Here is a 25831-nt window from a genome sequence, read left to right as displayed (position 1 = left end):
AAATTGGTAAGTAGAGAGATGGTATTTCTAGAAAAAGGGAAGGGAAGAACAGGGAAGGATAAGTAGAGGAAGGATAAATGGACAAGCAATCATACACCTTGCTAAGCCATGAGAACTATTGTCTCTTTGGGACCAGGTTATATAATTCCTAACAGTAGTGCTGAGGAAATGTATCATACATGTGACTCCCTTAGTGGCACTCCATGGCAATAGAGCTGCAGTTAATCTGTATTGCATTGGTAAAACAATGCAATTCATGTTGTCATTATAAATTATAAGACTTGTTTTCTCACCTTATGGCGATGTGCAGCAGAAGATGTAGACATAACTTTGAGTTCCAACCTTCATATTTTCCAGAAAGTATGTTAATATCTATTTGGTCAGTGAACAGTCAGATAGATATATGAGGGTCTCCCAAGCCCAGCATAAAATTTCCCAAGTATTTCCAGGTCTGTAACACAGAGTGACTGGTCCTTGTTTGTGGTTCTTAGGAAAATAAGCACTAAAATTTTCAGAAACCACAAATCACAAGCTAAACTATATGCAAAAAATTAATTTCTACTAAAGTAGTAATTTTCATTCAGATTTCCTAGATAAAGAAAAAAAAAAAAATATTGACCAAGAATTCGTGGTGATGTTTTCTGTGGTGGATGAAAATCTCAGCTGGTACCTAGAAGACAACATTAAAACCTTCTGCACTGAACCAGAGAAAGTTGACAAAGACAATGAAGATTTCCAGGAGAGTAACAGAATGTATTGTAAGGTTACAGAAGACTTATTTTTTTCTTTTTTTTAGCATTTAGTTTTTTGCTTTGTTTTGTTTTTGCATGGAAGAGCTGGAGTGTAGGCCAGAGGTCAGGGGGTTGGAGTAAGAGGATTCACCAGAGACAGAGTGGGGAGCAGAGCAGCCAGATTTACTGATGTAGACTGCTAAGGGGAGCAGCAGTGGGCAAGAAAGGGGAGGTCTGCTGTGCTATATGTGGGTAGCTCCCTGGCTGGGAATCGAACTCAGTCTGTAGCAGTGATAGCACTGAGATTTAACTCCTAGGCCACCAGGAAGAACCTAAAAAAGATTTATTCATTTATCTTCTTTTTTTTTTTAAGATTTATTTATTTATTTATACAAGCAATGGGTACAGTCAGAAGCGTGGGTGGGTAAGAGAATTCACCAGAGCCAGAGGGGAGAGCAGAGCAGGCAGACTGACGAAGTACACTGCTGAGGGGAGCAGCGGGCGGCAGGAGAGGTCTTTGTGCCATGTGGGACCCTCGCCCAGCGGCCAGGGATCAAACCGGCCCGCAGAGGCTGCGGGCAGTTTTGAAACCTAGCACTCAACTGCTGCACCACCGGGGAGGCCCTATCTTCTTCTTCTTGATCCATTAATTCTAGCTTAATTCTCTCACCTGAATAAGTGGTATATTTATGGTCTATGACCTTGATGTTTAAATCATATTGGATAAGCAACTTGATAGTTAGCTAAACAGGTCAAATCAAAACTCAAAGTCACATACACTAAATTCTCCCCAAAATGTCATCAGTTACAGCTTTATGGATATATATTCTTTTGTATTTATTTATCCTTCAAACTCATTGTAAAATTATGTGAGGCAGCCTGAAGTTATTAAACTAAATGCTTGAAATTTTTAAAGTATCAAATTACTCATGAAAATAATTTAAGTCACTACTTCAAAAAGGAACTTATTTTATATATACATTGTTCTTTGTTGCCCCATTTCTGGAATCATTTTTTTCTATATTTGAGTTCAAATTATTCTAGAAATTCTTTCTTTACTGCCCAGGTTACTCCTTAATTCTCATATGCAAGGTAGTGAGCCTAGTGTGATAGTTAATTATCCCTAAGAACTTACATAAAAAACCAAATCCCTTCATATCAAGTAAACCAGTAAGCACAGATTTTTATTTGTGTTTCGCTTCCTCAAAATAAGGTTTACACAGAAAATAACACGAAATAATTGTCCTACCAAGGTAGAATAATGACCTAATTAGCAAAATACATTTTTTTCCCTCAATGCTTGCTTATCTCTGGTTGGAAGGTCCTCTGTCAATATATCAATCCTGCCTCTGTTACATGCTAACAAAAATAGATATCAGGGGAAAAACACTCAAACTTCTAGTCCTAACAGTTCTGATTTGGTAGCTCTGTTGCATCTGGTGTTTTCATGGTGCTTCCTAGAATTTATCTCCACCTTGTCTCTAGGAACATTCAATTTAAAAGTGACCCTAAGTTTTTTTTTTTTTTAAGATTTATTTTTTTTTACTTTTATTTATTTATGCATAAAAGAGCTGGGGTGTAGGGCAGAGGTGTAGGGGGTTGAGCAGATTCACCAGAGACAGAGTGGAGAACAGAACAAGTGGATCTAGAAATACACTGCTGAGGGGAGCAGCAGGTGAGTCAGGAGAGGTCTGCTGCACCATATGGGTTATCTCCCAGGCCAGGTATCGAACTGTGCTGCAGATAAGTTCATAGGGCTGAGACTTAACCCCTTGCACCACCAGGGAGGCCTCCAATGTTGTCTTCTAATCTTTAAAAAAAAAATCTTTTGACAAAAGCAATTCATTTTCACTACAAAAATTTTCAAAAGTTCTTTATGCTCAGTGAAATAAGCCAGAAGGAAAGAGAAAAATATCAGATGGTTTCACTTACAGAAGGAATATAGGAAAACCAAATAAAGGATCAGGAAAAAAAATAGAAATAATAATTTTTAAAAAACCACAAAATTAGTAGGCAACTATAAATTAGAGACATTCCACAAGGGTGGGGGGAAGGAGAGGGATCAAGACAGGGGAGGGAAGAGGACAAGGGACTATGGTGATGGTTCACAGGTGAATTGGTGGTGGGAATTTTATGGAGACTATACCTAAGAGAAGGAAGTATACATTGTACAAAAATGAACAATGATGTAATATATTTATAAATAATAAAAAAGAAATTTTTAAGTTCTGACAAAAGAAAACACTGAAATCATACTATCTCCACCAACATGATTAATAATTGATTATAAATAACCCTCAGTGTTTTTCCTATTCATTATATATCTGTATCTTTTGTATATGTATGCACACAAATGAACACACACACACACATATATATATATATCAGTGAGTATCATTTATAACAAAGAGGACAAATAGGCTCTATATTCAGTAGAACGTTCATCAGCTAATATTGTGTTGACAAGACACTGAGGCTGAGGTCAGGTCCAAAATTAAAGAGCCCTGTGGTGGATAAGCTGTGTCTGATTTGAGTAGAGGAGAGAAGACTTAATAGACTTAATAGCTTGTGTGCCACGTATTTTCCATCCCAGGTTGATTCTATTTCTGTAGAAACAACAATCATCATCCCAGGCACCAATGTCTTTAGTCACAATCTATGCTCTTGATTTGCAGCTGTGAATGGATATGCTTTTGGCAGTCTCCCGGGACTCTCCATGTGCGCAGGGGACAGAGTGAAGTGGTATCTTTTTGGTATGGGTAATGAAATAGATATACACGCAGCTTTCTTCCACGGACAAACACTGACTAACAAGAACTACCGCGTTGAAACACTCAATCTCTTTCCTGCCACTCTTGTTGATGCTGTCATGGTGGCTCAGAATCCCGGAGAATGGATGCTTAGCTGTCAGAATCTAAACCATCTGAAAGGTAGGAAATTAACTGTCAGATAAAAAAGTCATGTCTCAGTTATACTACTAGTGGGTGATTATTGGGAATCAAAATTTAAAAGCTAAATATCTTTGGAATGATTTGAGTTTTGAACTGGCAACTTAATGTTATTCCTATGATATTTTGCATTATACTATAATAAAAACTAAAATATTGAAGCATTTATAAAGTAATAAAATCTGAAAGTATTTTAATTTGTGGAAATGAATAATTGACCCTGAAATTTTATTACTGTCCTAAGAATTTGGTACTGTATAAGGTTTCTCATCCTTACAAAATCTGCAACATGATAAACTCCAGTAGGGGTTATTAATATATTGTTCTGAAAGTAACCTATTCTCTGACTTGATTCTACCAAATATAACCAACATTTTCTTTATTCGAGTCCAACTGTTCCTTAGTTTAACATGATAAATTCCTTCATCTCTGTAATATAAAATGGTAAAACATTCCTAGTTCTTGAAAAATATTGGTTTGCAACACTGGTCATCTGAAAAAATGGGTTTAATCTGGATCTCTAGGTATGTTACTGGGACCTTCAAATAAATATTGCTTATTAAATGTGACCTTGACAACAGAAGGCCCAGTGAGGTAGGTGTGTAGTTATTTTGTGTGAGAACAATGATAATACATGTTCATTCTATTCCCTTCTTCCATCCTGTCTGAGACCTTAAAATAAGGCCAAATTTCTCTTTTGTTGCTCATCAAAAGACATCCAAAGTGAAACCCAAAGAAACTGGTACAATATTTTGTGTTCTTCTCCAAACCATATAAAGAAGTTTGAAAAACAAAACTGTTTGAATGTCCATCAGTAATTTAATTACAGCTATTTCATTTATAAAATTGTTTCCAGCTACCTATTTGTTCAAATTCTAGCTGTCAATTCACCTGCAGTGTTTAAAAGGCAATAGGAGAGAAAATTTTGGCTCCATTAGTCAATGTTTCCTTTTGTGTGGTTTGCAGCTGGCTTGCAGGCCTTTTTCAAGGTCCAAGACTGTAACAAACCTTCTTCAGAGGACAATATCCAAAGGAAACATATTAGACATTACTACATTGCTGCCGAAGAAATCATCTGGAACTATGCACCTTCTGGCTTAGATGGCTACACCCAAGAGAATTTAACAGCACCTGGAAGGTAATTCAGAAAAAGATATTTTTTTTAAAGATTTATTTATTTATTTATACAAGCACTGGGTACAGTCAGAAGTGTGGGAGGGTGAGAGAATTCACCAGAGCCAGAGCAGAGAGCAGAACAGACAGACTGACGAAGTACACCGCTGAGGGGAGCAACGGGCACAGCAGGAGAGGTCTGCACGCCATGTGGGACTCTCGCCCGGCAGCCGGGGATAGAACTGACGCTGCAGAGGGTGTGGGCAGCTCCGCAACCCAGCACTCAACCACTGCGCCACCATGGAGGCCCAGAAAAAGATAATTTTTTCACAGTATGGGTCCACCTAAAAAATCATAAAAAGTTGATTCAGATTTTAAAATTTTAATTGGTCCCTGAAATTTAGTAATTAGACTGATAAATATTTTTAAATATGAATCCAAGTTTGAGAAATAAGAAACGAGTCTATTGAAAAGTATTTCCCACCAACTCCTAAAAAAATAAATCACTAAATATAATTAGGTCAATTCATTTTCTTTCCACTTACTGTATAATGCAGCAGCATTAAGTACATTCACAAGTTTGTAGAATAAACACTATCCATTTCCAGAAAATTTTTCACCATTCTGTATACTGTAACCATTAAACAATTCCATAAGCCCTTATAACTTCTATTATACTTTCTATCTCTCCTACGAATTTGTCTATTTCAGGCACATTGTCCAAATGCCATCCCATTTAAAGCAACACACAGATTCAGTGCAATTCAAAATTTCAATGGCATTCTTCAAAGACTATTGAAATTCATATGTAGCCATAATAGACCCTGAATAGCCAAAGATATCCTGACATAAAAGAAGAATGGTGGTATCACACTCCCAGACTTGAAACTATACTATAAGCATTAAAAGAGCCACAAGCAGTTAAAAGTGCAGGATACTAGAATGAAAATAAACACACAGAACAATGGAATAGAATTAGACCTTAGAAATAAACGCACACCTACATGGACCATTAAGTAATGACAAAGGAGCCAAGAATGTACACTGGAACAAGGAAACCCCCTTTGATAACTGATGCTGGGAAAACGGGACCAACAGCCTACTCTTAAAAGAATGAAACTAGACCACTTCACACACCATATACAAAAATCAACTCCAAATGGACATGGATATAAGAACTGAAACTAAAATATGAAGGTGAAAACACAGGCAAACATTTTCTGACATAGCATTTCATTATTTGGCTATTGTAGATAGGACCACAGTGAACAAGCATATATCTCTTCAAATTTTTGCATTCATTAATTAAATACCGAGGTGAGGAATTGGTGCATTATGTGTTAGATCTATTTTTAATATTACAAGAAAGCTCCATACTGTTTTTCATAAGGATTGAACCAGTCTGTGTTCCCTACATGAGTTCCTTTTTCTCCACATCCTTGCCAACAATTGTTTCTGGTCTTTTTGATATGAGCCATTCTCACAGCTGTGAGGTGGTTTCTCATTGTGGTTTTGATTTGCATTTCCATGATGATGAGTGATGATGAGTATTTTTCCATGTGTCTATTGGCCATCTGTAAGTCTCTTTTGGAGAAGTGTCAATATGCATCTTCTGTCCACATTTTGGTTGGGTCAGTTATTTCCATTTGAGTTGCATGAGTTGCATGTTGAGTTGCATGAGTTCTTTATAGATTTTGTACAGCAGCCCTTTATAAGATGTAGCGTATGTAGTATTTTCTCTGATTCAGTAGGATATCTTTTTGTTTGCTGAGAGTTTCCTGCATTGTGCAAAAGCTTTGTAGTTTGAAAAAAAACATCATTTGTCATATTAACCTTTGTTTCACTTACTGTTTGAGATGAATCACAAAGAAGTCACTAAAGCCAATGTTGTGGAGTGTTTTGCCTGTTTTCTTCAATGTCTTGTATGGTTTGATCTTACATCCATGTTTTTAATCCATTTTGAGTTAATTTTGTATAATATTTGCATGTTGATGTCCAGTTTCCCAACACCATTTGTTAAAGAGGCTCTCCTTTCTTCAGTATATACCCTTGACTCTTTTGTCATAGATTAACTGTCTATATGGGTATGGGTTTATTTCTGGGCTTTCAGTTCTGTTCCATTGTCTATGTATCTGTTTATGTCCCAATACCATTCTCTTTAAATACTTACATATTTATAGTATAGTTTGCAGCCTGAGAATATGAATATCAGTAATGTTTATTCTATTTCTTTGAAGATTGCTATTGGAGCCTGGGTAGGGATTGCATTGGATCTGTGTATGGCTTTGGTAAGACGGCCATTTCAGGCCATCCTACCAAAAGCAATATACAGATTCAATGCTATTCCAATCAAAATTTCAATGTCATTCTTCAAAGAAATAGAACAATTATTGATGAAATTCATATGGAATCACAAAAAACCCCGAATTGCCAAAGCTCTCCTGAAAAAGAAAAAGGGAATGGAGGCATCACACTCCCAGACTTCAAACTATACTACAAAGCCATAATCATCAAAACTGCATGGTATTGGAACAAGAACAGACATACAGACCAATGGAATTGAACAGAAAATCCAGAAATAAACCCACAGATTTATGGTCAACTAACCTTTGACAAAGGAGCAAAGACTATGCATTGGAGCAAAGAAAGTTTGTTCAATAAATGGTGCTGGGAAAACTGGGTTGCTACATGCAAAAGAATGAAGCTTGTCCACTACCTCACACCATACACAAAAATCAACTCAAAATGGATTAAAGAACTAGACATAAGACCTGAAACCATAAAATACATAGAAGGAAATATAGGCAAAACACTATGTGATTTGCACATCAAAGACATCTTTACAGATACATCACCCAAAGCAGTGATAGTGAAGGCAAAGATAAACAGCTGGGACTACATCAAATTAAAGAGCTTCTGCACAGCAAAAGAGACAATAACAACAACAAAGAGAAACCCCACTGACTGGGAGAACATTTTTGCACCCAACACTAATGATAAAGGACTGATCATAAAAATCTGCAAAGAGCTGATGAGACTCAACAACAACAAGGAAAATAACCCAGTCAAAAAATGGGCAGAAGAGCTAAAAAGAAACTTCTCTGAAGAGGAAATGCAAATGGCCAACAGGCATATGAAAAAAATGTTCAACATCACTTGTAATCAGGGAAATGCAAATCAAAAGTACCATGAGATACCATCTTACACCAGTGAGAATGGCACATATTAAAAAAAACTAGCAACAACAAATGTTGGCGAGGTTGTGGAGAAAAAGGAACTCTCCTGCACTGTTGGTGGGAGTGCAAACTGGTCCAACCACTATGGAGAGCTGTGTGGAGATTTCTTGACCTACTAAACATAGAGCTTCCATATGATCCAGCAATTCCACTCCTAGGTATTTACCCAAAGGACACAGAAACATCAATTCCAAAGAGCACCTGCACCCCTATGTTTATAGCAGCACTGTTTACAATAGCTAAGCTTTGGAAATAGCCCAAATGCCCAAAAATAGATGACTGGATCAAGAAGATGTGGTACATATACACCATGGAATATTACTCAGCATTCAAAAAAGATAAACACATGCAATTTGCAGCAACATGGATGGCACTGGAAGGGATCATGCTCAGTGAAATAAGCCAAAAAGAAAAAGAAAAATACCGGATGGTCTCACTCATAGCAGGAATCTAGAAAATTTAAATAAGGGACCAGGAAAATGAATAACTATAAGAAAGTGAAAATCAAAATCAACAAAAAACTATGAACCAGAGACACTTTTTGGGGGGTGGGGGGCGGGAGGGGAGGGATTGGGGTCAGAATGGGGGGGGTTGCAATTATATGGGGAATATAAAAGTAAAATTTATTATTAAAAAAAAAAGACGGCCATCTCATAAATAACAATTCTTCCAATCCATGAGTATGGGAGATAATTTCCTTTTTTTAATCTTCCTTTGTTTCTTCTAAAAGTGTCTTATAGTGTTTTCATTATATAGGTCCTTTAACTCCTTTGTTAAGTGTATACCTATCTATTAAATTCTTTTTGATGTGAATGTAAATGGGATTGCTTTTTCTTTTATTTCTTCCTCTTGTAATTCATTGGTTGCACATATACACAACCTGAATTGATTTAAGCCCTGCCAACTCTATTGTATTGAATTAGTTTTAGTGCCATCTTTAGGGTTTTTTTTTGTATATTATAATGTCACTGCAAGTGGTGATACATTTACTTCTTTGCCACTTGCAGTCTTCTTATATTTTTCTCCTGCCTGACTGCTTTAACTAGGATTTCCAATACTATGTTGAATGGTAGTAGTGAGGAAGTAGACATCCTTGTCTTGTACTAGATTTTGGAGGAAAATCTTCCAGTTTTTCACCATTAAGTATGATTTTAGTTGTATCTTTATCATATATTCCTTTTTTATGTTGAGTTATGCTGTATCTGTCCTCAGTTATGATTTTTTAAATTATAATAGCCATTGAATCTTATCCTTTGCTTTCTCTGCATCTATTAATATGATCATATGATTTTTATCATTCCTTTTGATAAAGTGGTGAATTACATTGATTGATAATCAGATGCTGAATGATTCTTATATCCTTGTAATAAACCCCACTTATTCATGATATATGATCCTTTTGATGCATGTAGAATTTGATATGTTCAGGTTTCGTTGAGAACATTGCCACCTTTGCTCATCAAGGATATTGGTCTGTAATTTTCTTTTTTGTGTGATGTTTATATCAGGGTTTGGTATCAGAGTGATGTTGACCTCATAGAATATGTGCAGAAGTATTCCCTATTTCTCTATATTTTGGAAAATTTTACAAGGATAGTTATTACTAGTTCTTCTTTGAGGGTTTGGTAAAACTCATTGGTCCCAGTCATCTGCAAATAATAATAGCTTTATGTCTTCTTCCAATTTGGATTCACTTTATATTCTCCTTTTGTCTAATTATTCTTGCTAGGACATCTAATACTATATTGAACAGTAGTGATGAGAGTGGACATCCCTGTCTTGTTCCATGTATTAGTGGGAAATCTTTTAGTTTATCACCATTGAGAATGATCTTAGCTGTTCATTTGTCATATACGGCTTACGTCATGTAAGATATAATCCACTTATCCCCAGTTCTGAGAGTATTTTTTGTCATGAATGGATATTGAATCTTATAAACTGTTTTCTCAGCTCTGTCGAACTGCCATATGGATTTCATATTTTTTTTTTTCATGTGGTGGATTACATTGATTGATTTTTGGATGTTGAAGCATCCTTACATCCCTGGTATAAATCTCACTTAGTCGTGGTATATAATTCTTTTAATGTATTATTGAATTTGATTTGCTATTGAGGACTTTGCATCCATATGCATTAGAGACATTCGTCTGTAGTTTTCTTTTTTCATGTTGTCTTTGTTTGGTTTTGATTTTGACATAATGTTGGCTTCATAAAATATGTTCCTTCTTTCTCATTTGTGAAGGCTTCTGGTCCTCAACTTTGGTTTTTGTGGGTGGTTTTTATTGCTGTTTAGATTATATATTCTTCTTCTGCATCAATCAGCCTCAAACCTGAGCACTATCTTTGATTGCCTCTCCATCATCAATCCTTCCTTCTCAGTTCATGAACTAGTGCCTTATTATTACCCTAAACATTCTGAAAGCTATGTACTTATCTTAGCCCTCTTTACCAATAATATTGAAATCATCACTACTTCTCATCAAGATTTTAAAAGCAACCTCCTGACTGGTATTCCTATTATCATCTTGCTATCCCAGTACATTCTCTAGGTAGTCACTCATGGGAGCCTCCTAAAACATTAATCCTTAAGTGTTGAATATTTCAAAGTTTTCCATTCCTAAGATGGAGTTCTGAAACCTAATAGGTCTTCCTACCAATCACCCATCATTCCATGCCTTATTTTCTGGTCCTCTGCCCTGCTCTACACTTTATGCCCCTGTCTTATTTTGCAGAAATTACCAGGCTTATTTTGTCCTCTGGGCCTTCCCATAAATTGATTCATCTTTGCAAGCATCTGCCCTATTCTACACATGATTTAATCTTCATCTTTTTAACTCTAATTCTCTTCTAGGTCATTTTTAAAAATAACTTCCTCTGTAGAGTTGTTTGGGTCTCTTCCCATTAAATCTCCCAATCCTATATAAAATGCTCCACAAAATTCTGTGTTATGACATGCTATTACATTGATTGGTTCACAGTCTGACTTCTCTGACATGTGAACAAGAACAGGTCCAGCTTGATTATAGTTGTATCATCATACATACATAATAGAGTTCCTGGCAAAGGGTAGATTGTTCAATACATTTGTCAAATGGAAAAAGTGATGAATGGGATGGCCTTGTGGTAGTCAATTGCCTTTCTGAGATTTAATTTCCTCATTAAAGTAGGGACAATAATATCAACTTTGTTGCATTGCCATATGAGTTTCAGATAATAAAAGAAAACTGAAGGGCTCCTAGCCCTATAATAAATAGTACCTCTGCATTTTTAAATGTTGTATTTCATAACTTTTAAGAAGATTCTACTATGAAAAAATGTGTTAACTGTCAGGAGTTGATGTGTGCCCTCTTGAAATACGTGCCCTCTTGAAATTTTCACTTCACTTGAAAAAGTGAATCTCCATGATACTCTACTCCTTAACTGAGCATCCTTCCATGAAGTGGCCAGGCCCTGTCTGCCTCTGTTGCAGTATTAGGCAAATCATGGGAAACAATTATTTCTAAATACTGGTCAAAATATTTCTCTTCAAATGTTACCCTATGTGGGTGTCCAATTTTCTGTTCTGCTTTTAACTTCTGCATTCAACTGTTTTCATTCGACAGTGCTTCAGAGGTATTTTTTGAACAAGGTCCTGCAAGAATTGGAGGTTCTTATAAAAAGCTGGTTTATCGTGAGTACACAGATGCCACCTTCACAAATCGAAAAGAAAGAGGCCCTGAGGAGGAACATCTTGGCATCCTGGGTGAGTATGTGTGAAATATATGTGACTATTATGCTCTTTCCTGGGCCACACCAATCTTAGAAATTTCAGGACCTGCAACACGATTTCCATGTATAAATAAAGGCATGGAAGATTACTCATGAATAAAATGCAGTAGCTAATTACTTTTCCAAATGTAAATTATATTTACAATTCTTCATCATAAAAAAATGCTTCAAATATGATTTTTTTTCTTTAATATGTGTTTATGTGATTTGGTTTAAGTAGACAATGAAACTGTTAATCTCTGCCCTTAGCTAAGTATACATTCACTTAGAAATGAAATCCAGGCTACTATGTAGTCAGACTGGGTGTGTCTGAGAACCTTCCGCAAGTTTCCCTCAGGCACAGCCCAGAGCTATTTTTGCTCAGACACTTGGGTAAAACAGCATTGTAGGAGACAGAAGTTCTGGATTCATATGCCCTCACTCTCCACCTATTAGTTATGTGAACCTTGAAAGTACTCAACTATCTATGCCTGTTCCCTTTCTGTAAAATAGAAACTGATAACAATAAAGTCCCTTGTGAAGTTGGTGTGAGGATTAAATGAATTGATACACATAAAAACTCAGACAGAACAGAGGACTCTGTAAATATCATTCTATGTTCAACATAAAATATATAAGTACTATATATCTATGTTCTATTTTGTACTTGTTTAATTAATTTTAATAATGAGAAAATACACAGCAGCAGCATTATTCATCACATTCAAGACAATTTATCTTATCAATTTTCTGTGGTCAAGTTTTATCATACACCTCTGACTACCTGGACAAATAACATTCATTTAGCCATCAGAAGACTAGGATAAAGAAAATATAGACACTGAATAGTTTTTTTGCAGATGTATGAAGCTGTGAACTGATTTGGACAAAAATGATAGCAAATTATAAATAGGTAACAGATTTTTTTCCTTTTAAATTGTTACCTTCTTGTTCTTTGCTCAACTGATAAAGTAGACATCCAAAAAGGATGTTATCAGTAAATGATGAGAAATAAATGAAGTATAAGAAAATCAACATGGGACTCATATTTTTGCTCTTGTAGTGTCAGATGTGACTTCTTAGTGAAGCTTATTCTACTTCTTGGGAAAAATCAGTTTCTCCATGAGTGGGGATATCTTAGTCTGATTCTGCTTTCACTTTTTATCATAAACATTGTTTGAAAACACAAAAAGTGAGTCCCTTATTGGACAAAGAGGCTAAATTTTTTTCCCACCACCACCATTTGTGTCCCTTTATCCTTTTCACTCCCCTTTCCACTTAACCTCATAATCTTCAAGTTGTTTGTCCACTCATTTTTAAAAGTGTTTTACATTGTAAATTAGTCTGTTTTGTGAATGTCCCACGTTTGTTCTTATTATTCTGACTTACTTTATCACACATAATATTCTCAAATTTCTTCCATTTTGTTGAAAATGGCTGCATTTCTTCCTTTTTATGGTTATATAGTACTCCACTGTGTGCACGTACCACATCTTCTTGAGACATTCATTTATGGAAGGAAATTTAGGCTGTATCTGTGTTCTACCTATTGTAAATAATGTTATTGTTAGTGTTCTGGAAAATACAGGGTATTTTTTGTAGATGGTTTCATATTCTGTGGATATATGCCTAAGTGTGGGATTATTGGGTCATATGGTATATCTATTTTTAAGTTATATAAATCTAGATTATTTTCCACATTCTCACCAGGAGTGTCATTGGGCTCTTTTTCTTCATACCTCTCCAGTTCTTGTTGTTGGAGTCATTTTAATATGTGCTATTCCCACACTGTGGGGTAGTATCTCATTGTGGTTTTAACACACATTCCTCATTAAAATGTGCATATATTTTCTCTCATTCAATAGGGTATCTATTTAATTATCTTATATATTTTTTCACTATATATATATATATATATACTTTTTAAATTGAGCTAATTTCAGTTGGCTATTTTTAACTCCCTAGACAACAGAGTTATGAAAAATATCTTTATTGTTGATATCATGGAAGATATTAGCAATGTATTTAATTCTTTTTGAAGCAATTGTAAATGGAGTTATTTTCTTAATTTCTTTAGTTTCTTTCTCATTGTATATAAGAAGGCTGTGGACTTTTGTATGTTGACGTAGCTTGCTACTTTGCTGTATTCATTTGTAGTTTCTAATAACTTTTTGATGGAGTCTTTAGGACCTTCTATAGCAATATTATCATGTCATCTGTGAATGATGATAATTTCACCTTCTTTTCCTACTTGGATTCCCTTTCTTTCCTGTGTGTTTGATAGCTCTGGCCAAAACCTCTAGTACTATGTGAACATATGTGGTGACAATAGTAGTTTTTATGGGGAAAGCTTACAGTTTTTCACCACTGAGAACTATTTTGGACCATTGGCTTGTGATATATGGCCTTTTAATAAAGATTTTTTAATAATACAATATTCAAGTATTCCCATCTTGGTTAACACTTTTGTCATAAATTGGCCCTGAGTCTTATCAAATACTTTCTCTGCATCTATTGATATTATCATATGATTTTTATCTTTACTTTTGTTTACATGGTGTATGATACTAGTTGATTTATGAATATTAAACCATCTTTGAATCCCTGGGATCAATTCCAATTGATGGTGGTGTTTAATCCTTATGATATACCATTGAATTCAATTTGCTAATATTTTACTGAAAAAAATCACATTGGTATTTATCAAGGATATTGCTCTATTCATTGTTTTATGCAGTCTTTGTCTCTTTGTCCTGTTTTAGTGTTAAGGCAGTGCTACACTGTACAAAGTATTAGGGAACGTTTTTTCTTGTATTTTTAAAAATAATTTGGGCAAGGTGGACAACAGTTCTTCAAAAGTTTGATAAAATTCATCCTTAAAGCCATCTGGGATTTTGTTTTACAAAATATTTTTCAGTGCCATTTTAAATCCCAGATTTATGAATAGTTTGTTCAGTTCCTCTCTTCCTGAATGTTATATATCATTGATTGTTAATACTTTTTTTGTCCCTAGGTCCTGTCATTTGGGCAGAAGTGGGAGACACCATCAGAGTCACCTTTCATAACAAAGGAGGACATCCCCTCAGTATTGAGCCTGTTGGAGTGAGAGTAAATAAGGCCAATGAGGGCACATACTATGCTCCACATTCCAGCTCCACAAGCAGAAGTGAGTATAACACTGTGTAATCAATCAACAATGTTTATTAACCTACTGTGCTGGCCACCCAGAAAATCCATCCTGCAAAAACAAAAGGCAAGAACGTCCAAGGAAACTGCTCATATATCATTTCAGGCATCATGCGAAGAAGCAAGTAAACCTCTTCCTATTTTCAATTGATTCATGGAACATCTTCCTGCCTTAATTGGGTGATAATTGACAAAGCTAGTAGTCACTTATTTGGATTGTATTAATTACCTTTCTAGAGGAATATTTGGGTTATTTTTAATTTTTAAAAATGTCCTTACTATTATAAGAAGATTAGAAGAGTATTTTATTTTTTTAAAGATTTATTTATTTATTTATTTATGCAAGCACTGGATACAGTCAGAAGCGCAGGAGGGTGAGAGAATTCACCAAAGCCAGAGTGGGCAACGGAACAGGCAGAGTGATGAAATACACTGCTGAGGGGAGCAGCGGGCACAGCAGGAGAGGTGTGTTGCACCATGTGGGACCCTCGCCGGGGGCCAGGGATCGAACCAGTGCTACAGAGGCTCCTGGCAGCTTCGCAGCCCAGTGCTCAACCACTGCGCCACTGGGGAGGCCCAGAAGAGTATTTTAGAACATTTGAAAAGTATAAAATGGTATAGCCAAAAATATAATCCCGTTCTGTGGATGAGCACTATCACATTTTATATAATTCCTCCATTTGTTCATCTGTGTATATATAATATTTATTTTAAATGTGCTTGAGATAATAGTATTTAAATACAATTTGAGTAATTTTTACCCAGCTTGTTTCTTTAGCACTATAAGGTTTTATAATACAATTTAATACAATATAATACAATAGTTCATTTTGTATCATTTGGTACTTTTATACATCAAGGGTGATCAGTGAAGACTAGTGTTTTTGCCACAACTAGCAGTGTAACCATGTGCAAGTTATTTAGTCTCTCTGACCTCAGTTTGCTTCAATTAAGATGTTAGAATAGAATCACCTGCAGTTCTAATGTTATTTTCTGTTCACTTTTGTTCAAGAGAAAATGTGTTGATTAACGCCTATTTCTAGATGTTCTTCTAATTGATGGAAATATAGAAACCAGTAGTTGCCTTCAAAAAGGTTAAGTTCTATTTGGTGGTGGAGTGAGGAGATACTCACAACATAATAAGAAAGGTGTTAGGGACTTTCACAGAAACTGACAGTACAAAGAGGGGCCCCATCTTAATCTGTTCGGTCTGCTATAACCAGATACTACCAATACAAACTGGTTGGCTTATAGATAACAAAAATTTATTTGTCAGTGTTTTGGGGGGCTAAAATTCCAAGACTACAGTGCCAGCATGGCGGTATGTGGTCCTCTTCCAGGGCTTAGACTTCTTGTGTCCTCGGATGGCAGAAGGGACTTGTGGGCACTGTGAGAACTCCTTTATAAGAGCACTAAACTCAATCATGAATGCTCCACTCTCATAACATAATTGTCTCTCAGAGGCCCTCACCTACTAACACCACCATGTTAGGCATTAAAATTCCAATATGTGAATTTTGAATAGATAACAAGCATTCAAACTGCAGCAAATACTAATTTCAGACAGAGGTCAGAGGAAGTTTCTTGGAGGAAATCACACCAATCCTTTGCCTGACGCAGAAGCACAAATAGGATTCCCCACTAGTGTATAACAGGGAAATCAAAAGTAGTTTACCATAAACTAAATTCAGTCTACTTTGTGGCTCAAGTGGCCACAGTATAAAGTATACTTAACTGCCAAATATAACCTTTCTTACAGGTGTGCCTCCTTCAGCTTCCCATGTGGGACCAAAAGAAACATTCACCTATGAATGGACTGTCCCTGAAGAAGTGGGACCCACTTACAAAGACCCTCCCTGTTTATCTAAGATGTATTATTCTGCTGTGGATCCCACCAAAGATATATTCACAGGGCTTATTGGGCCAATGAAAATATGTAAGGAGGGAAGTTTACATGAAAATGGGACACAGGTAAGTCCAAGCAGAAAAAATGAAAATGATTTCCAAATCATTATTATAAGGAAAATTTTATATTTGGAGATAGTCAGGATTCTATACATAACGTTTATTATAAATTTTTCTCTGGCTTATAAGATCTGCATTGTACAGAGATGTTCTGTCTAGCCTGATGGTTCCAAGATGAATTGGAAACAAGATTTTCCTTGGAATTCAATGTTTTTATGATACAATTAGACTTTAATATGCATCCAGAAGTAAAAAAAAAAAAAAAAACTATGTTAAGTCACTCAACATTCACTGAGGAAAATATTAGTTAAATTATTTTTTAGAATATGTTATGCCATCATTGCTTCTTTTTTTAAAAAAGAATTATTTATTGGGCCTCCCCGGTGGCGCAGCGGTTGAGCGCTGGGTTGCAAAGCTGCCCGCAGCCTCTGCAGCACCGGTTCAATCCCCGGCTGCTCCCGGCCACTGGAGGAGGGTCCCGCATGGCACGCAGACCTCTCCTGCCGCCCGCTGCTCCCCTCAGCAGTGTACTTTGGTCCTTCTGCCTGCTCTGCTCCCCACTCTGGCTCTGGTGAATTCTCTCACCCTCCCACATTTCTGACTGTACCCAGTGCTTGTATAAATCAATCAATCAATCAATCAATCAATCAATCTTAAAAAAAAAAGAATTATTTATTTATGTATACAAGAACTGGGGTGCAGGCCAGAGGTGTGGAGGGTGAGAGGATTCACCAGAGACAGAGTGGGGATCAAAACAGGCAGATTGACAGAAGTACACTGCTGAGGGGAGCAGTGGGCGAGCCAGGAGAGGTCTGCTGTGCCATGTGGGTTATTCGCTGGCCAGCTGGGGGTCAAACCATGCTGCAGTGATTGCGGAGAGCTTCATAGGTTGCATCTCAACCCCTTGCGCCACCAGGGAGGCCGCATCATTGCTTCTTAACCTTAAAAAAAAAAAAATTAACATGAACCCTTGAAAGATAAGGACTCCCTTTTAAATATCTTCAGTATAACTATCATGTCTTAAAATATTCATAATAATGCCTTAACATCATCAATTATCCAATCACTGTTCACATTCCCCCAATTATCTTTTGTTTCATTTGTAGCTTGAATACTTAAGTAATACACACATTACAATCAGTTGATATGTTATTCAGGATTATTTTCTTGTGTTTTTTCTGTGGGAAGAGTTTTGTTTTCTTATTTTTATTGTTGTTCAATAAAGATTTATTTTTTAATGTTTTTATTTTATTTTTATATTCCCCATACAATTGCAATCCCCTTATTTAGAACCCATTCCTCTTTCCCCGCCACCCACCCCCCCATAGTGTGTCTCTGGTTTATAGTTGTTTATTGATTTTGATTTTTTCTTTCTTATAGTTATTCTTTTTCCTGGTCCCTTATTTAGGTTTTCTAGATTCCTGCTATGAATAAGACCATCCGGTATTTTTCTTTTTCTTTCTGGCTTATTTCGCTGAGCTCCATCCATGTTGCTGCAAATTGCATGTGTTTATCTTTTTTGATTGCTGAGTAATATTCCATGGTGTATATGTACCACATCTTGATTCAGTCATCTATTTTTGGGCATTTGGGTTGTTTCCAAAGCTTAGCTATTGTAAATTGTGCTGCTATAAACGTAGGGGTGCAGGTGCTCTTTGGAATTAATGTTTCTGTGTCCTTTGGGTAAATACCTAGGAGTGGAATTGCTGGATCATATGGAAGCTCTATCTTTAGTAGGTTGAGGAATCTCCACACAGCTTTTCATAGTAGTTGGACCAGTTTGCACTCCCAACAGCAGTGCAGGAGAGTTCCTTTTTCTCCACATCCTCGCCAACATTTGTTGTTGCTAGTTTTTTAATATGTGCCATTCTCACTGGTGTGAGATGGTTTCTCGTTGTAGATTTGCATTTCCCTGATTGCAAGTGATGTTATTATGTAGAATTTCCCATATCTAGATTTTATGACTGCGTTTTTCAGGCCATTTAAGATGTTTCTCTCTTTTCATCTAATACCAATAAGCCAAAAGCCTAATCAATAGGTATGATCAGATTCAGGTTAGATTTTTTTTTCATTTTGCAAGATTACTTCATATGTGGTACTGGGTACTTTTATCAGGAAATATGTAAAATATAATTTGTGTCTCTATTGGAAATGTTGTTAACCTACAATGACTATCTTAGATGCACAAACTAATCAGGGGTTGCATGATGATACTCTAACTCCATCAATCCTTATTTGTTTATTAGCCAGTATACTTCTATACATGTATAGGATATTGGATTATTTGATGACTAAGAGTTATGTATTACATAAGAAGGAAAAGACATCTGCCTGATTAGTTTCCTTTATAAGTTTTCTTTTTTTACTAATTTATTTATTTTTAATTTATTTATGTATTTTTACATCATTGTTCATTTTCTATAGTGTTTGCTTTCTTTTCTCAACTGTAGCCCCATATTTATAAGTTTTCAAATTAGTATTTCTCTTTTAGAATACTTCAAAGATTCTTAGTAACATCTTTGTTTTTAAGTACTTTTGTGAAATCATAATTTAAGCATATTTGGCATGTTTCAATTCATTGTCATTATCCTTACTGATGTTTAAAGTATCATAATTTTGCCCCTGGGGCAAAAGGGACTTCATCCAATTGATTCCTTGAGGTTTTTTTCAAAAAGGATATTAAATCATTTATTGATTACACATGAAAACAGATGATATACATAGTTTATTTGCATCTATAATTTTATCTGGTACATAATTCAATTTAGATATATTGCATAGGATGTGCCAACAATCATTAATAAAACATGACTCTGCTTGAGTGACCCTTTAATGGTGAATTCCAAATCACAACATGGTAACTTTCAGTTCAACTACACCAAAATTTCTGAAAACAATGACTTTTCTACCCAATCAGGCTGTAAAAAAATTTCACATGGGGCCTGGAGTCACCCTGAAAGAATTCTAACTTTACATTGTTGAGGTAGTTTACCAAGAAGGCTTCAGAGTAGACTAACTTTATAAAGCAAACTTTTTACAAGGACATCTATTCAGTGTCAAAATTGGACTATAACATTTAACAATTAATAACATGGGTACAAAAAAATACATTAAAATACTTTGTTGGAATGCTTTACACTTTCCATGGAGCAAAAATAACCTGTTAGACAGTTAGCCACAAACACAGCCCTTTGTCATCAACGGTCCCAAAAGCAAAGCTTCTTTTCTTGCCACTGCTTTCATCAATCATGATTTCAATCACTTCAGTTTTTCCACACAGCTCAAGACAATCTCTTAAATATGCTCTTCAGTGCCTTCTTTGATAATACCAACAAAAATCAACACCAACAAGTGACACCAGATCTTTGAGAATCTTCTCTTTCCACAGACCTGTTTCCACAACTTTCAACACCTTGTATGTCCTTACATTCGTGGCTGTGCCCACCATATATGACAAGCCCAAAGCCTCTGAGCACTTGGTGTTTGAATTATTATCATTGTGAGCATTTACCATTGTTTAAAATGTCTTCCCAGACTCTCATTAGTTGTTTCAAAGCTCAAACTTCTGATGAAAACTTCCACACCTCTTGGGAGACTCCAACTTACACATGATGGCTGTGGAAGAAGAGACTTTTATAATGCTTAATTTTACACGGTCTTAGTCTTTGAAATTTATTTTTTTTTTTTAGTATGACAAGCTATTTCACATCCATATTGCACACTTTCTAAGCCAGACCTAGAATCAGAATTTCTCCCAAAAAGTCTTCTTTTCAGTAAGATATTAATTTTAGAACCATAATCCAGGCGCTAGGGAAGCTCATTACTGTTAATTATTGTTTCTAGGCCTTTGGGCCTGGAAAAAAATTAAGGGAAAATTCATCATTAGTTTGTATTGATACTTTCTATTCAAATTCAGGTCAATGAATTTTTCTTTTGTTTTTATTTTCACTTAACCTAATTGATCTTACATCTTATTTCCCTTCAACTGCACTGAAAAACTTCTCAATGATAACAATATAAATATTCATTCAGTTCATCCCACCATATAAAAACAATAGTATCAGAATTAAAATTTTAACATTACAGTCAACAATAAGGTTACTGAAAACAGTTTAAGATTTCTTTGCAGCCCTTTTTATTCTTAGAATAGATATCACTGAAGATACTCTGTCCAATTACATAATTAAAATCACTTAGAATAGTTCCTCTCTATGTAATTTTGCTACCCACTGAATACATAGGTTTATTTTATTCATTTTATGGGATTGTTTTAAAAATTGTAATATTATAATTACATAAAATATTACCTAGCTCCAACATCAAATCCACAAAAAGAAATATATTCAAAGAAGTCTAGCTTCTATCCTTTCTTCCCTTTCACCTATCCCCTGCCTCCTCACTACAGGTACTTTTCTTAAACTTTGTAATTCATTCTTCCTCTTTTGCTTATTATTATTATTGATTTTATTTTTTAGAGCACTTTAGGGCTCAACCAAAATATTGAGGATAAGATATAGAGATTTCCCACATACCCCTTAGTCCAACACATATGCACAACCTCCCCCCAAATCAACATCCCTAAAAAAGTGGTGCATTTGTTTCAATTGATGAACCTACATTGTCACATCAACATCATTCAAAGTCAATAGCACATTAAAGCTCACTCTTACTATTTATTTTCTATGGTTTTGGACAAGTATATAATGACATGTGTCCATCATTTTGGTATCATACAGAGAATTGTTATTGCCCTAAAAATCCCAGGCAGCAATCCTGCCCACCTGTGTCTGTGCAGGTGTTTCTTTTCATAAACATCTCTCTCTCTCTCTCTTTTAAAGATTTATTTATTTTTTATACAAAAATCGGGGAGGATCCCACATGGCACGGCAAACCTGTCTCTTTTAGGGGCAGCTCTTTCTGCCATCTTGTGTCTGTGTAACTGCCCTTTACTTTCCTTCCTTTTTTAATAATAAACCCTCTCTTTTAGATATAAAAATAAAATCCTGTACTCTACTTATTTACTCCTTTCCTCTATACCCCAATGATAGGTCTTATTAGTGTCACTATAGTTTTGTCTTTTCCACATGTCATCTGGTTAGAATCATGTAGTGTATAGTCTTTTCACATTGACTTTCACATATTAGTACATATTGAATGTCCTCCAAGTTTTTCATGGCTTAATAGCTTATTTCTTCTTAGCACTAAATAATATCACACTGTCTGGATGTACCACAGTTTATTTCACCATTTACCTACTGAAGGACACTTTTTATGTGGACATAATATTTTAATTCCTTTAGGTAAATACCAAGGTACATCTTCTGGACTGTATGATAGGAATATGTTTAGTTTTATAAGATATCACCAATTGCATTCCGAAATGGCTACACTATTTTGCCTTCCTATCAGGAATTAATGAGAGCTCCTGTTGCTCCACATCCTTGCCAGCATTTGGCATTGTCAGTGTTCCAGATTTTGGTTGTTCTAACAGGAGTCTAAATGTATCTCATTGTTGCTTAAATTTGCATTTCCTTTAATGATATATGATGTAGACCATCTTTTCATATGCTTACTTGTCATCTGTGTATCTTCTTTGGTGAAATGTTTGTTAAGGTCTTTTGCTCATTTGTTATTTCACCTCTTTGTTTTCTTATTGTTGAATTTTAAATGTTTTTATTTTGGATAACAATTCTTTATACAATGTCGCTTTTATAAGTATTTCTCCCTTTCTGTGGCTTGTCTTCTCATTCTCATGAGATCTTTATTTAGTAAAGCGTAATTTTTGAATGAATGAAGTTAAGTTTATTAATTCTTTCTTTCATGGGTTGTGCCTTTGGCGTCATATCTTAAAAGTTATATCACCAAGGTCATCTAGATTTTTTCCCTATGTTTTCTTCTAGGAGATTTTTTTATTTTGTTTTTCTCATTTATATCCATGATTCATTTTGACTTTATTTGGTGAGAAGTGTGAGATCTATACTAGATTCTTTTTTTTTTTTTGAAGGGGTATGTTGTGGATATGCTATTGATACAGCATCATTTGTTGAAAAGACTGTATTTGCTTCTTTGTCAGACATCAGTTTTCTCTGACTGATGTGGGTCTCCTCTGGGTTTTCTGATACTGTATCTCCAAATAAATTTCAGAATCAGTATGTCAACATCCACTAGCAATTTGCTGGGATTTTTGATTGGATTGCATTGAATCTATAGGTCCAGTTGCAAAAGATTGAAAACTTGCCAATATTGAATCTTCCCATCCACAAACCTGCAAAATATTTTTTTACATAGTATTTTGAATTTTTTTTTTAATTTTTTTTTTTTTATAGAGGCATGCTTTATTTATTTGTTTGCTGGTTGGTTTGTTTGTTTTGTTTATACATGCACTGGGTACAGTCAGAAGCGCGGGAGGGTGAGAGAATTCACCAGAGCCAGAGCGGGGAGCAGAGCAGGCAGAAGGACCGAAGTACACTGCTGAGGGGAGCAGCGGGCGGCAGGAGAGGTCTGCACGCCATGTGGGACCCTCCTCTGGTGGCCGGGGAGCAGCCGGGGATCGAACCGGCGCCGCAGAGGCCGCGCGCAGTTTCGCAACCCAGCGCTCAACCGCTGCGCCATCGGGGAGGCCCCAATTACATATTATTTTGATTTCATTTATCAGTTTTGTAGTTTTCCTCACATAGATCTTGTACATGTTTTTTCAGATTTGTGTCTAAATATTTCATTTTGGGGGATGTTAATATAAGTGATACTGTTTTTAATGTCAATTTTTACTCATTCATTACTGGCATATAAGAAAGTGACTCACTTTTGTATATTGATTTTGTATCCTGAAAATTTGTTTTCATACCTTATTAGTTATAGGGGTTCCAGATTTTAGGGTTTCAGATTTTCTAAATAGATTGTGTCATATGTGAACAAAGATTATTTATTTTATCTTGATACATATTCCCATTACTTTCCTTTTTGTCTTATTGCATTAACCACAACTTCCAGTATGAAGCTGAATAGAAGTGGTAAAAGAGTATGTCCTTGTTTGTACCTGATCTTGGTGATAAAGATTTGAATTTTTTCATTTCATCATTAAGTAAAATGTTAGCTATAGGTTTTTTTGTGGGAAATTTTTATCAAATTGAGAAAACATCTCTCTAGTCCTAGTATACTGAGTGTTTTTGTCATTAGTGAATGCTAGTTTTGTTAAATGCTTTTTCCACATCTGTTGTTAAAAGGTAATGTGATGTGATGGAATTCATTAACTCATTTAATGATGTGATGGATTCTTTAACCTATTGATGTGATAGATTTCATTAACTCATTTTCTAATTTTTTTAACTTTTGGGAATGTTATTTTTTTTGAAATTTTTTAAAATATTTACTTATTTGCAATAAATATATTTATTTACATCACTGTAAACTTTTCAGAGGAACAGGTTCACATCTCAAGTATGCATCACCACACCCCACACATCCCAGAATTTATTGTATACAATTGGGCCCCTTCCCCACTCTACAGGCCTCAATTGGGCAGTAATTTATAGAAATTTTTTGGTTTTGTTCTCCAAGTTCCTTTGTTTTGTTCTCTATATTTCACATGTGAATGAAATAATTTAGTGCTTGTCTTTCTCTGGTTTATTTCACTTACTGTTATCCCTTCATATTGTTGCAAATGGCAGTAATTCATCTTTTTTATAAATAGTATTCTATTGTGTATATCACATTTTTTTAATTGGCAACATCTTTGTTTACTTGTTTAATTTTTTTAAATTTTATGTATTTTTACATCATTTTTCATTTTTTGTACAATGTATGCACTTTCATCTTGGTTATAGTCCCTGTAAAATTCCCACCACCCTTGTTTTGATCCTACTCCCTTCTCCCCCCCCCACCACCACCACCGTAGTATGTCTCTGGTTTATAGTTGCCAGTGGATTTTGATTTTTACCTTATTATAATTAGTTTTTTTCCTGTGTATCACATCTTCTTAATCCAGTCTTCTGTCATTGGGCATTTATGTTGTTTCTATAACTTGCTACTGTAAATAGTGCTGCAATGAACATAGTTCATGTACATCTTCAAAATAGTGTTTTTGCATTCTTTGGATAAATGCCAAGGAGTGGAATTGCTGGATTAAATTGTATATATATTTCAAATATTTTAAGAAAAGTTCACACTGTTTTTTATAAGGGCTAGACCAGTCTTCATTCCTGACAACAGGGTAGGAGAGTTCCTTTTTCTCCATACCCTTGCCAACATTTATTGTTTCTATTATTTTTTGTTTGTTTGTTTAAATATAGGCCATTATCACTGGAATGAGGCTATATCTCATTGTGGTTTGGATTTACTCTTCTGTGATGATAAGTTGATATTGAACACTTCTTCACGTGCCCAGAAGCCATTTGTATGTACTCTTTGGAGAAGAGTTTATTTACCTCCTCTGCCCATTTCTTGATTATGTTCTTTGTTCTCTATTGAATTGTATGAGTTCTTTGTAGATCTTGGACAATAGCTCCTTGTTGGATGTATGTTGTACAAATGTTTCCTCCCATTCAGTAGAGTGTCTTTGTGTCTATTGTCTTACTGATAGTTTCTTTCACTATGCAGAGGTTTTTAGTTTGAAGTAGGCCCATTTGTTTATTTTTGTTTCTTTTTTTCCATGCTGCTGGAATTGAGTGCCCCTGAAGCAAATGTTGTGGAATGTTTTGATTATGTTTTCCTCTGTGGATTTAGTGGATTATAGTTTTATGTCCAAGTCTTTAATACATTCTCAGTTCATGGTGGGTATGATGTGAAAATTCTCTGCATGTGACTGTCTCTAGTTTGAATTCTCTGCATGTGACTGCCCAGTTTTCCAGCACCATTTATTGAAGAGACTCTCTTATCTCCATTGCATACTCTTAATTTCTTTATCATA

The 25831-nt window shown here is 35.4% G+C and overlaps 1 protein-coding gene across 1 annotated transcript in view; it reads left to right on the top strand.

Moving 5' to 3' along the window:
* The window catches only part of CP (ceruloplasmin), a gene marked incomplete at both ends in the record, with an annotated part of 65995 nt that overhangs the window by 16647 nt on the left and 23517 nt on the right, over nucleotides 1-25831 (top strand). The window contains 6 exons of the mRNA XM_084231781.1: nucleotides 585-758; nucleotides 3407-3661; nucleotides 4646-4817; nucleotides 11631-11770; nucleotides 14789-14941; nucleotides 16721-16932. Coding sequence (XP_084087907.1) covers nucleotides 585-758; nucleotides 3407-3661; nucleotides 4646-4817; nucleotides 11631-11770; nucleotides 14789-14941; nucleotides 16721-16932 — 1106 coding nt within the window. The remainder of the gene's footprint in view (nucleotides 1-584; nucleotides 759-3406; nucleotides 3662-4645; nucleotides 4818-11630; nucleotides 11771-14788; nucleotides 14942-16720; nucleotides 16933-25831) is intronic.

The sequence above is a fragment of the Talpa europaea genome, assembly GCF_964194135.1.
Source record: "Talpa europaea genome assembly, chromosome: 4".
NCBI classification, from domain to species: domain Eukaryota; kingdom Metazoa; phylum Chordata; class Mammalia; order Eulipotyphla; family Talpidae; genus Talpa; species Talpa europaea.
The sequence above is the reverse complement of the archived record's forward strand: the minus strand, read 5'-3'. Positions and strand labels throughout refer to the sequence as shown.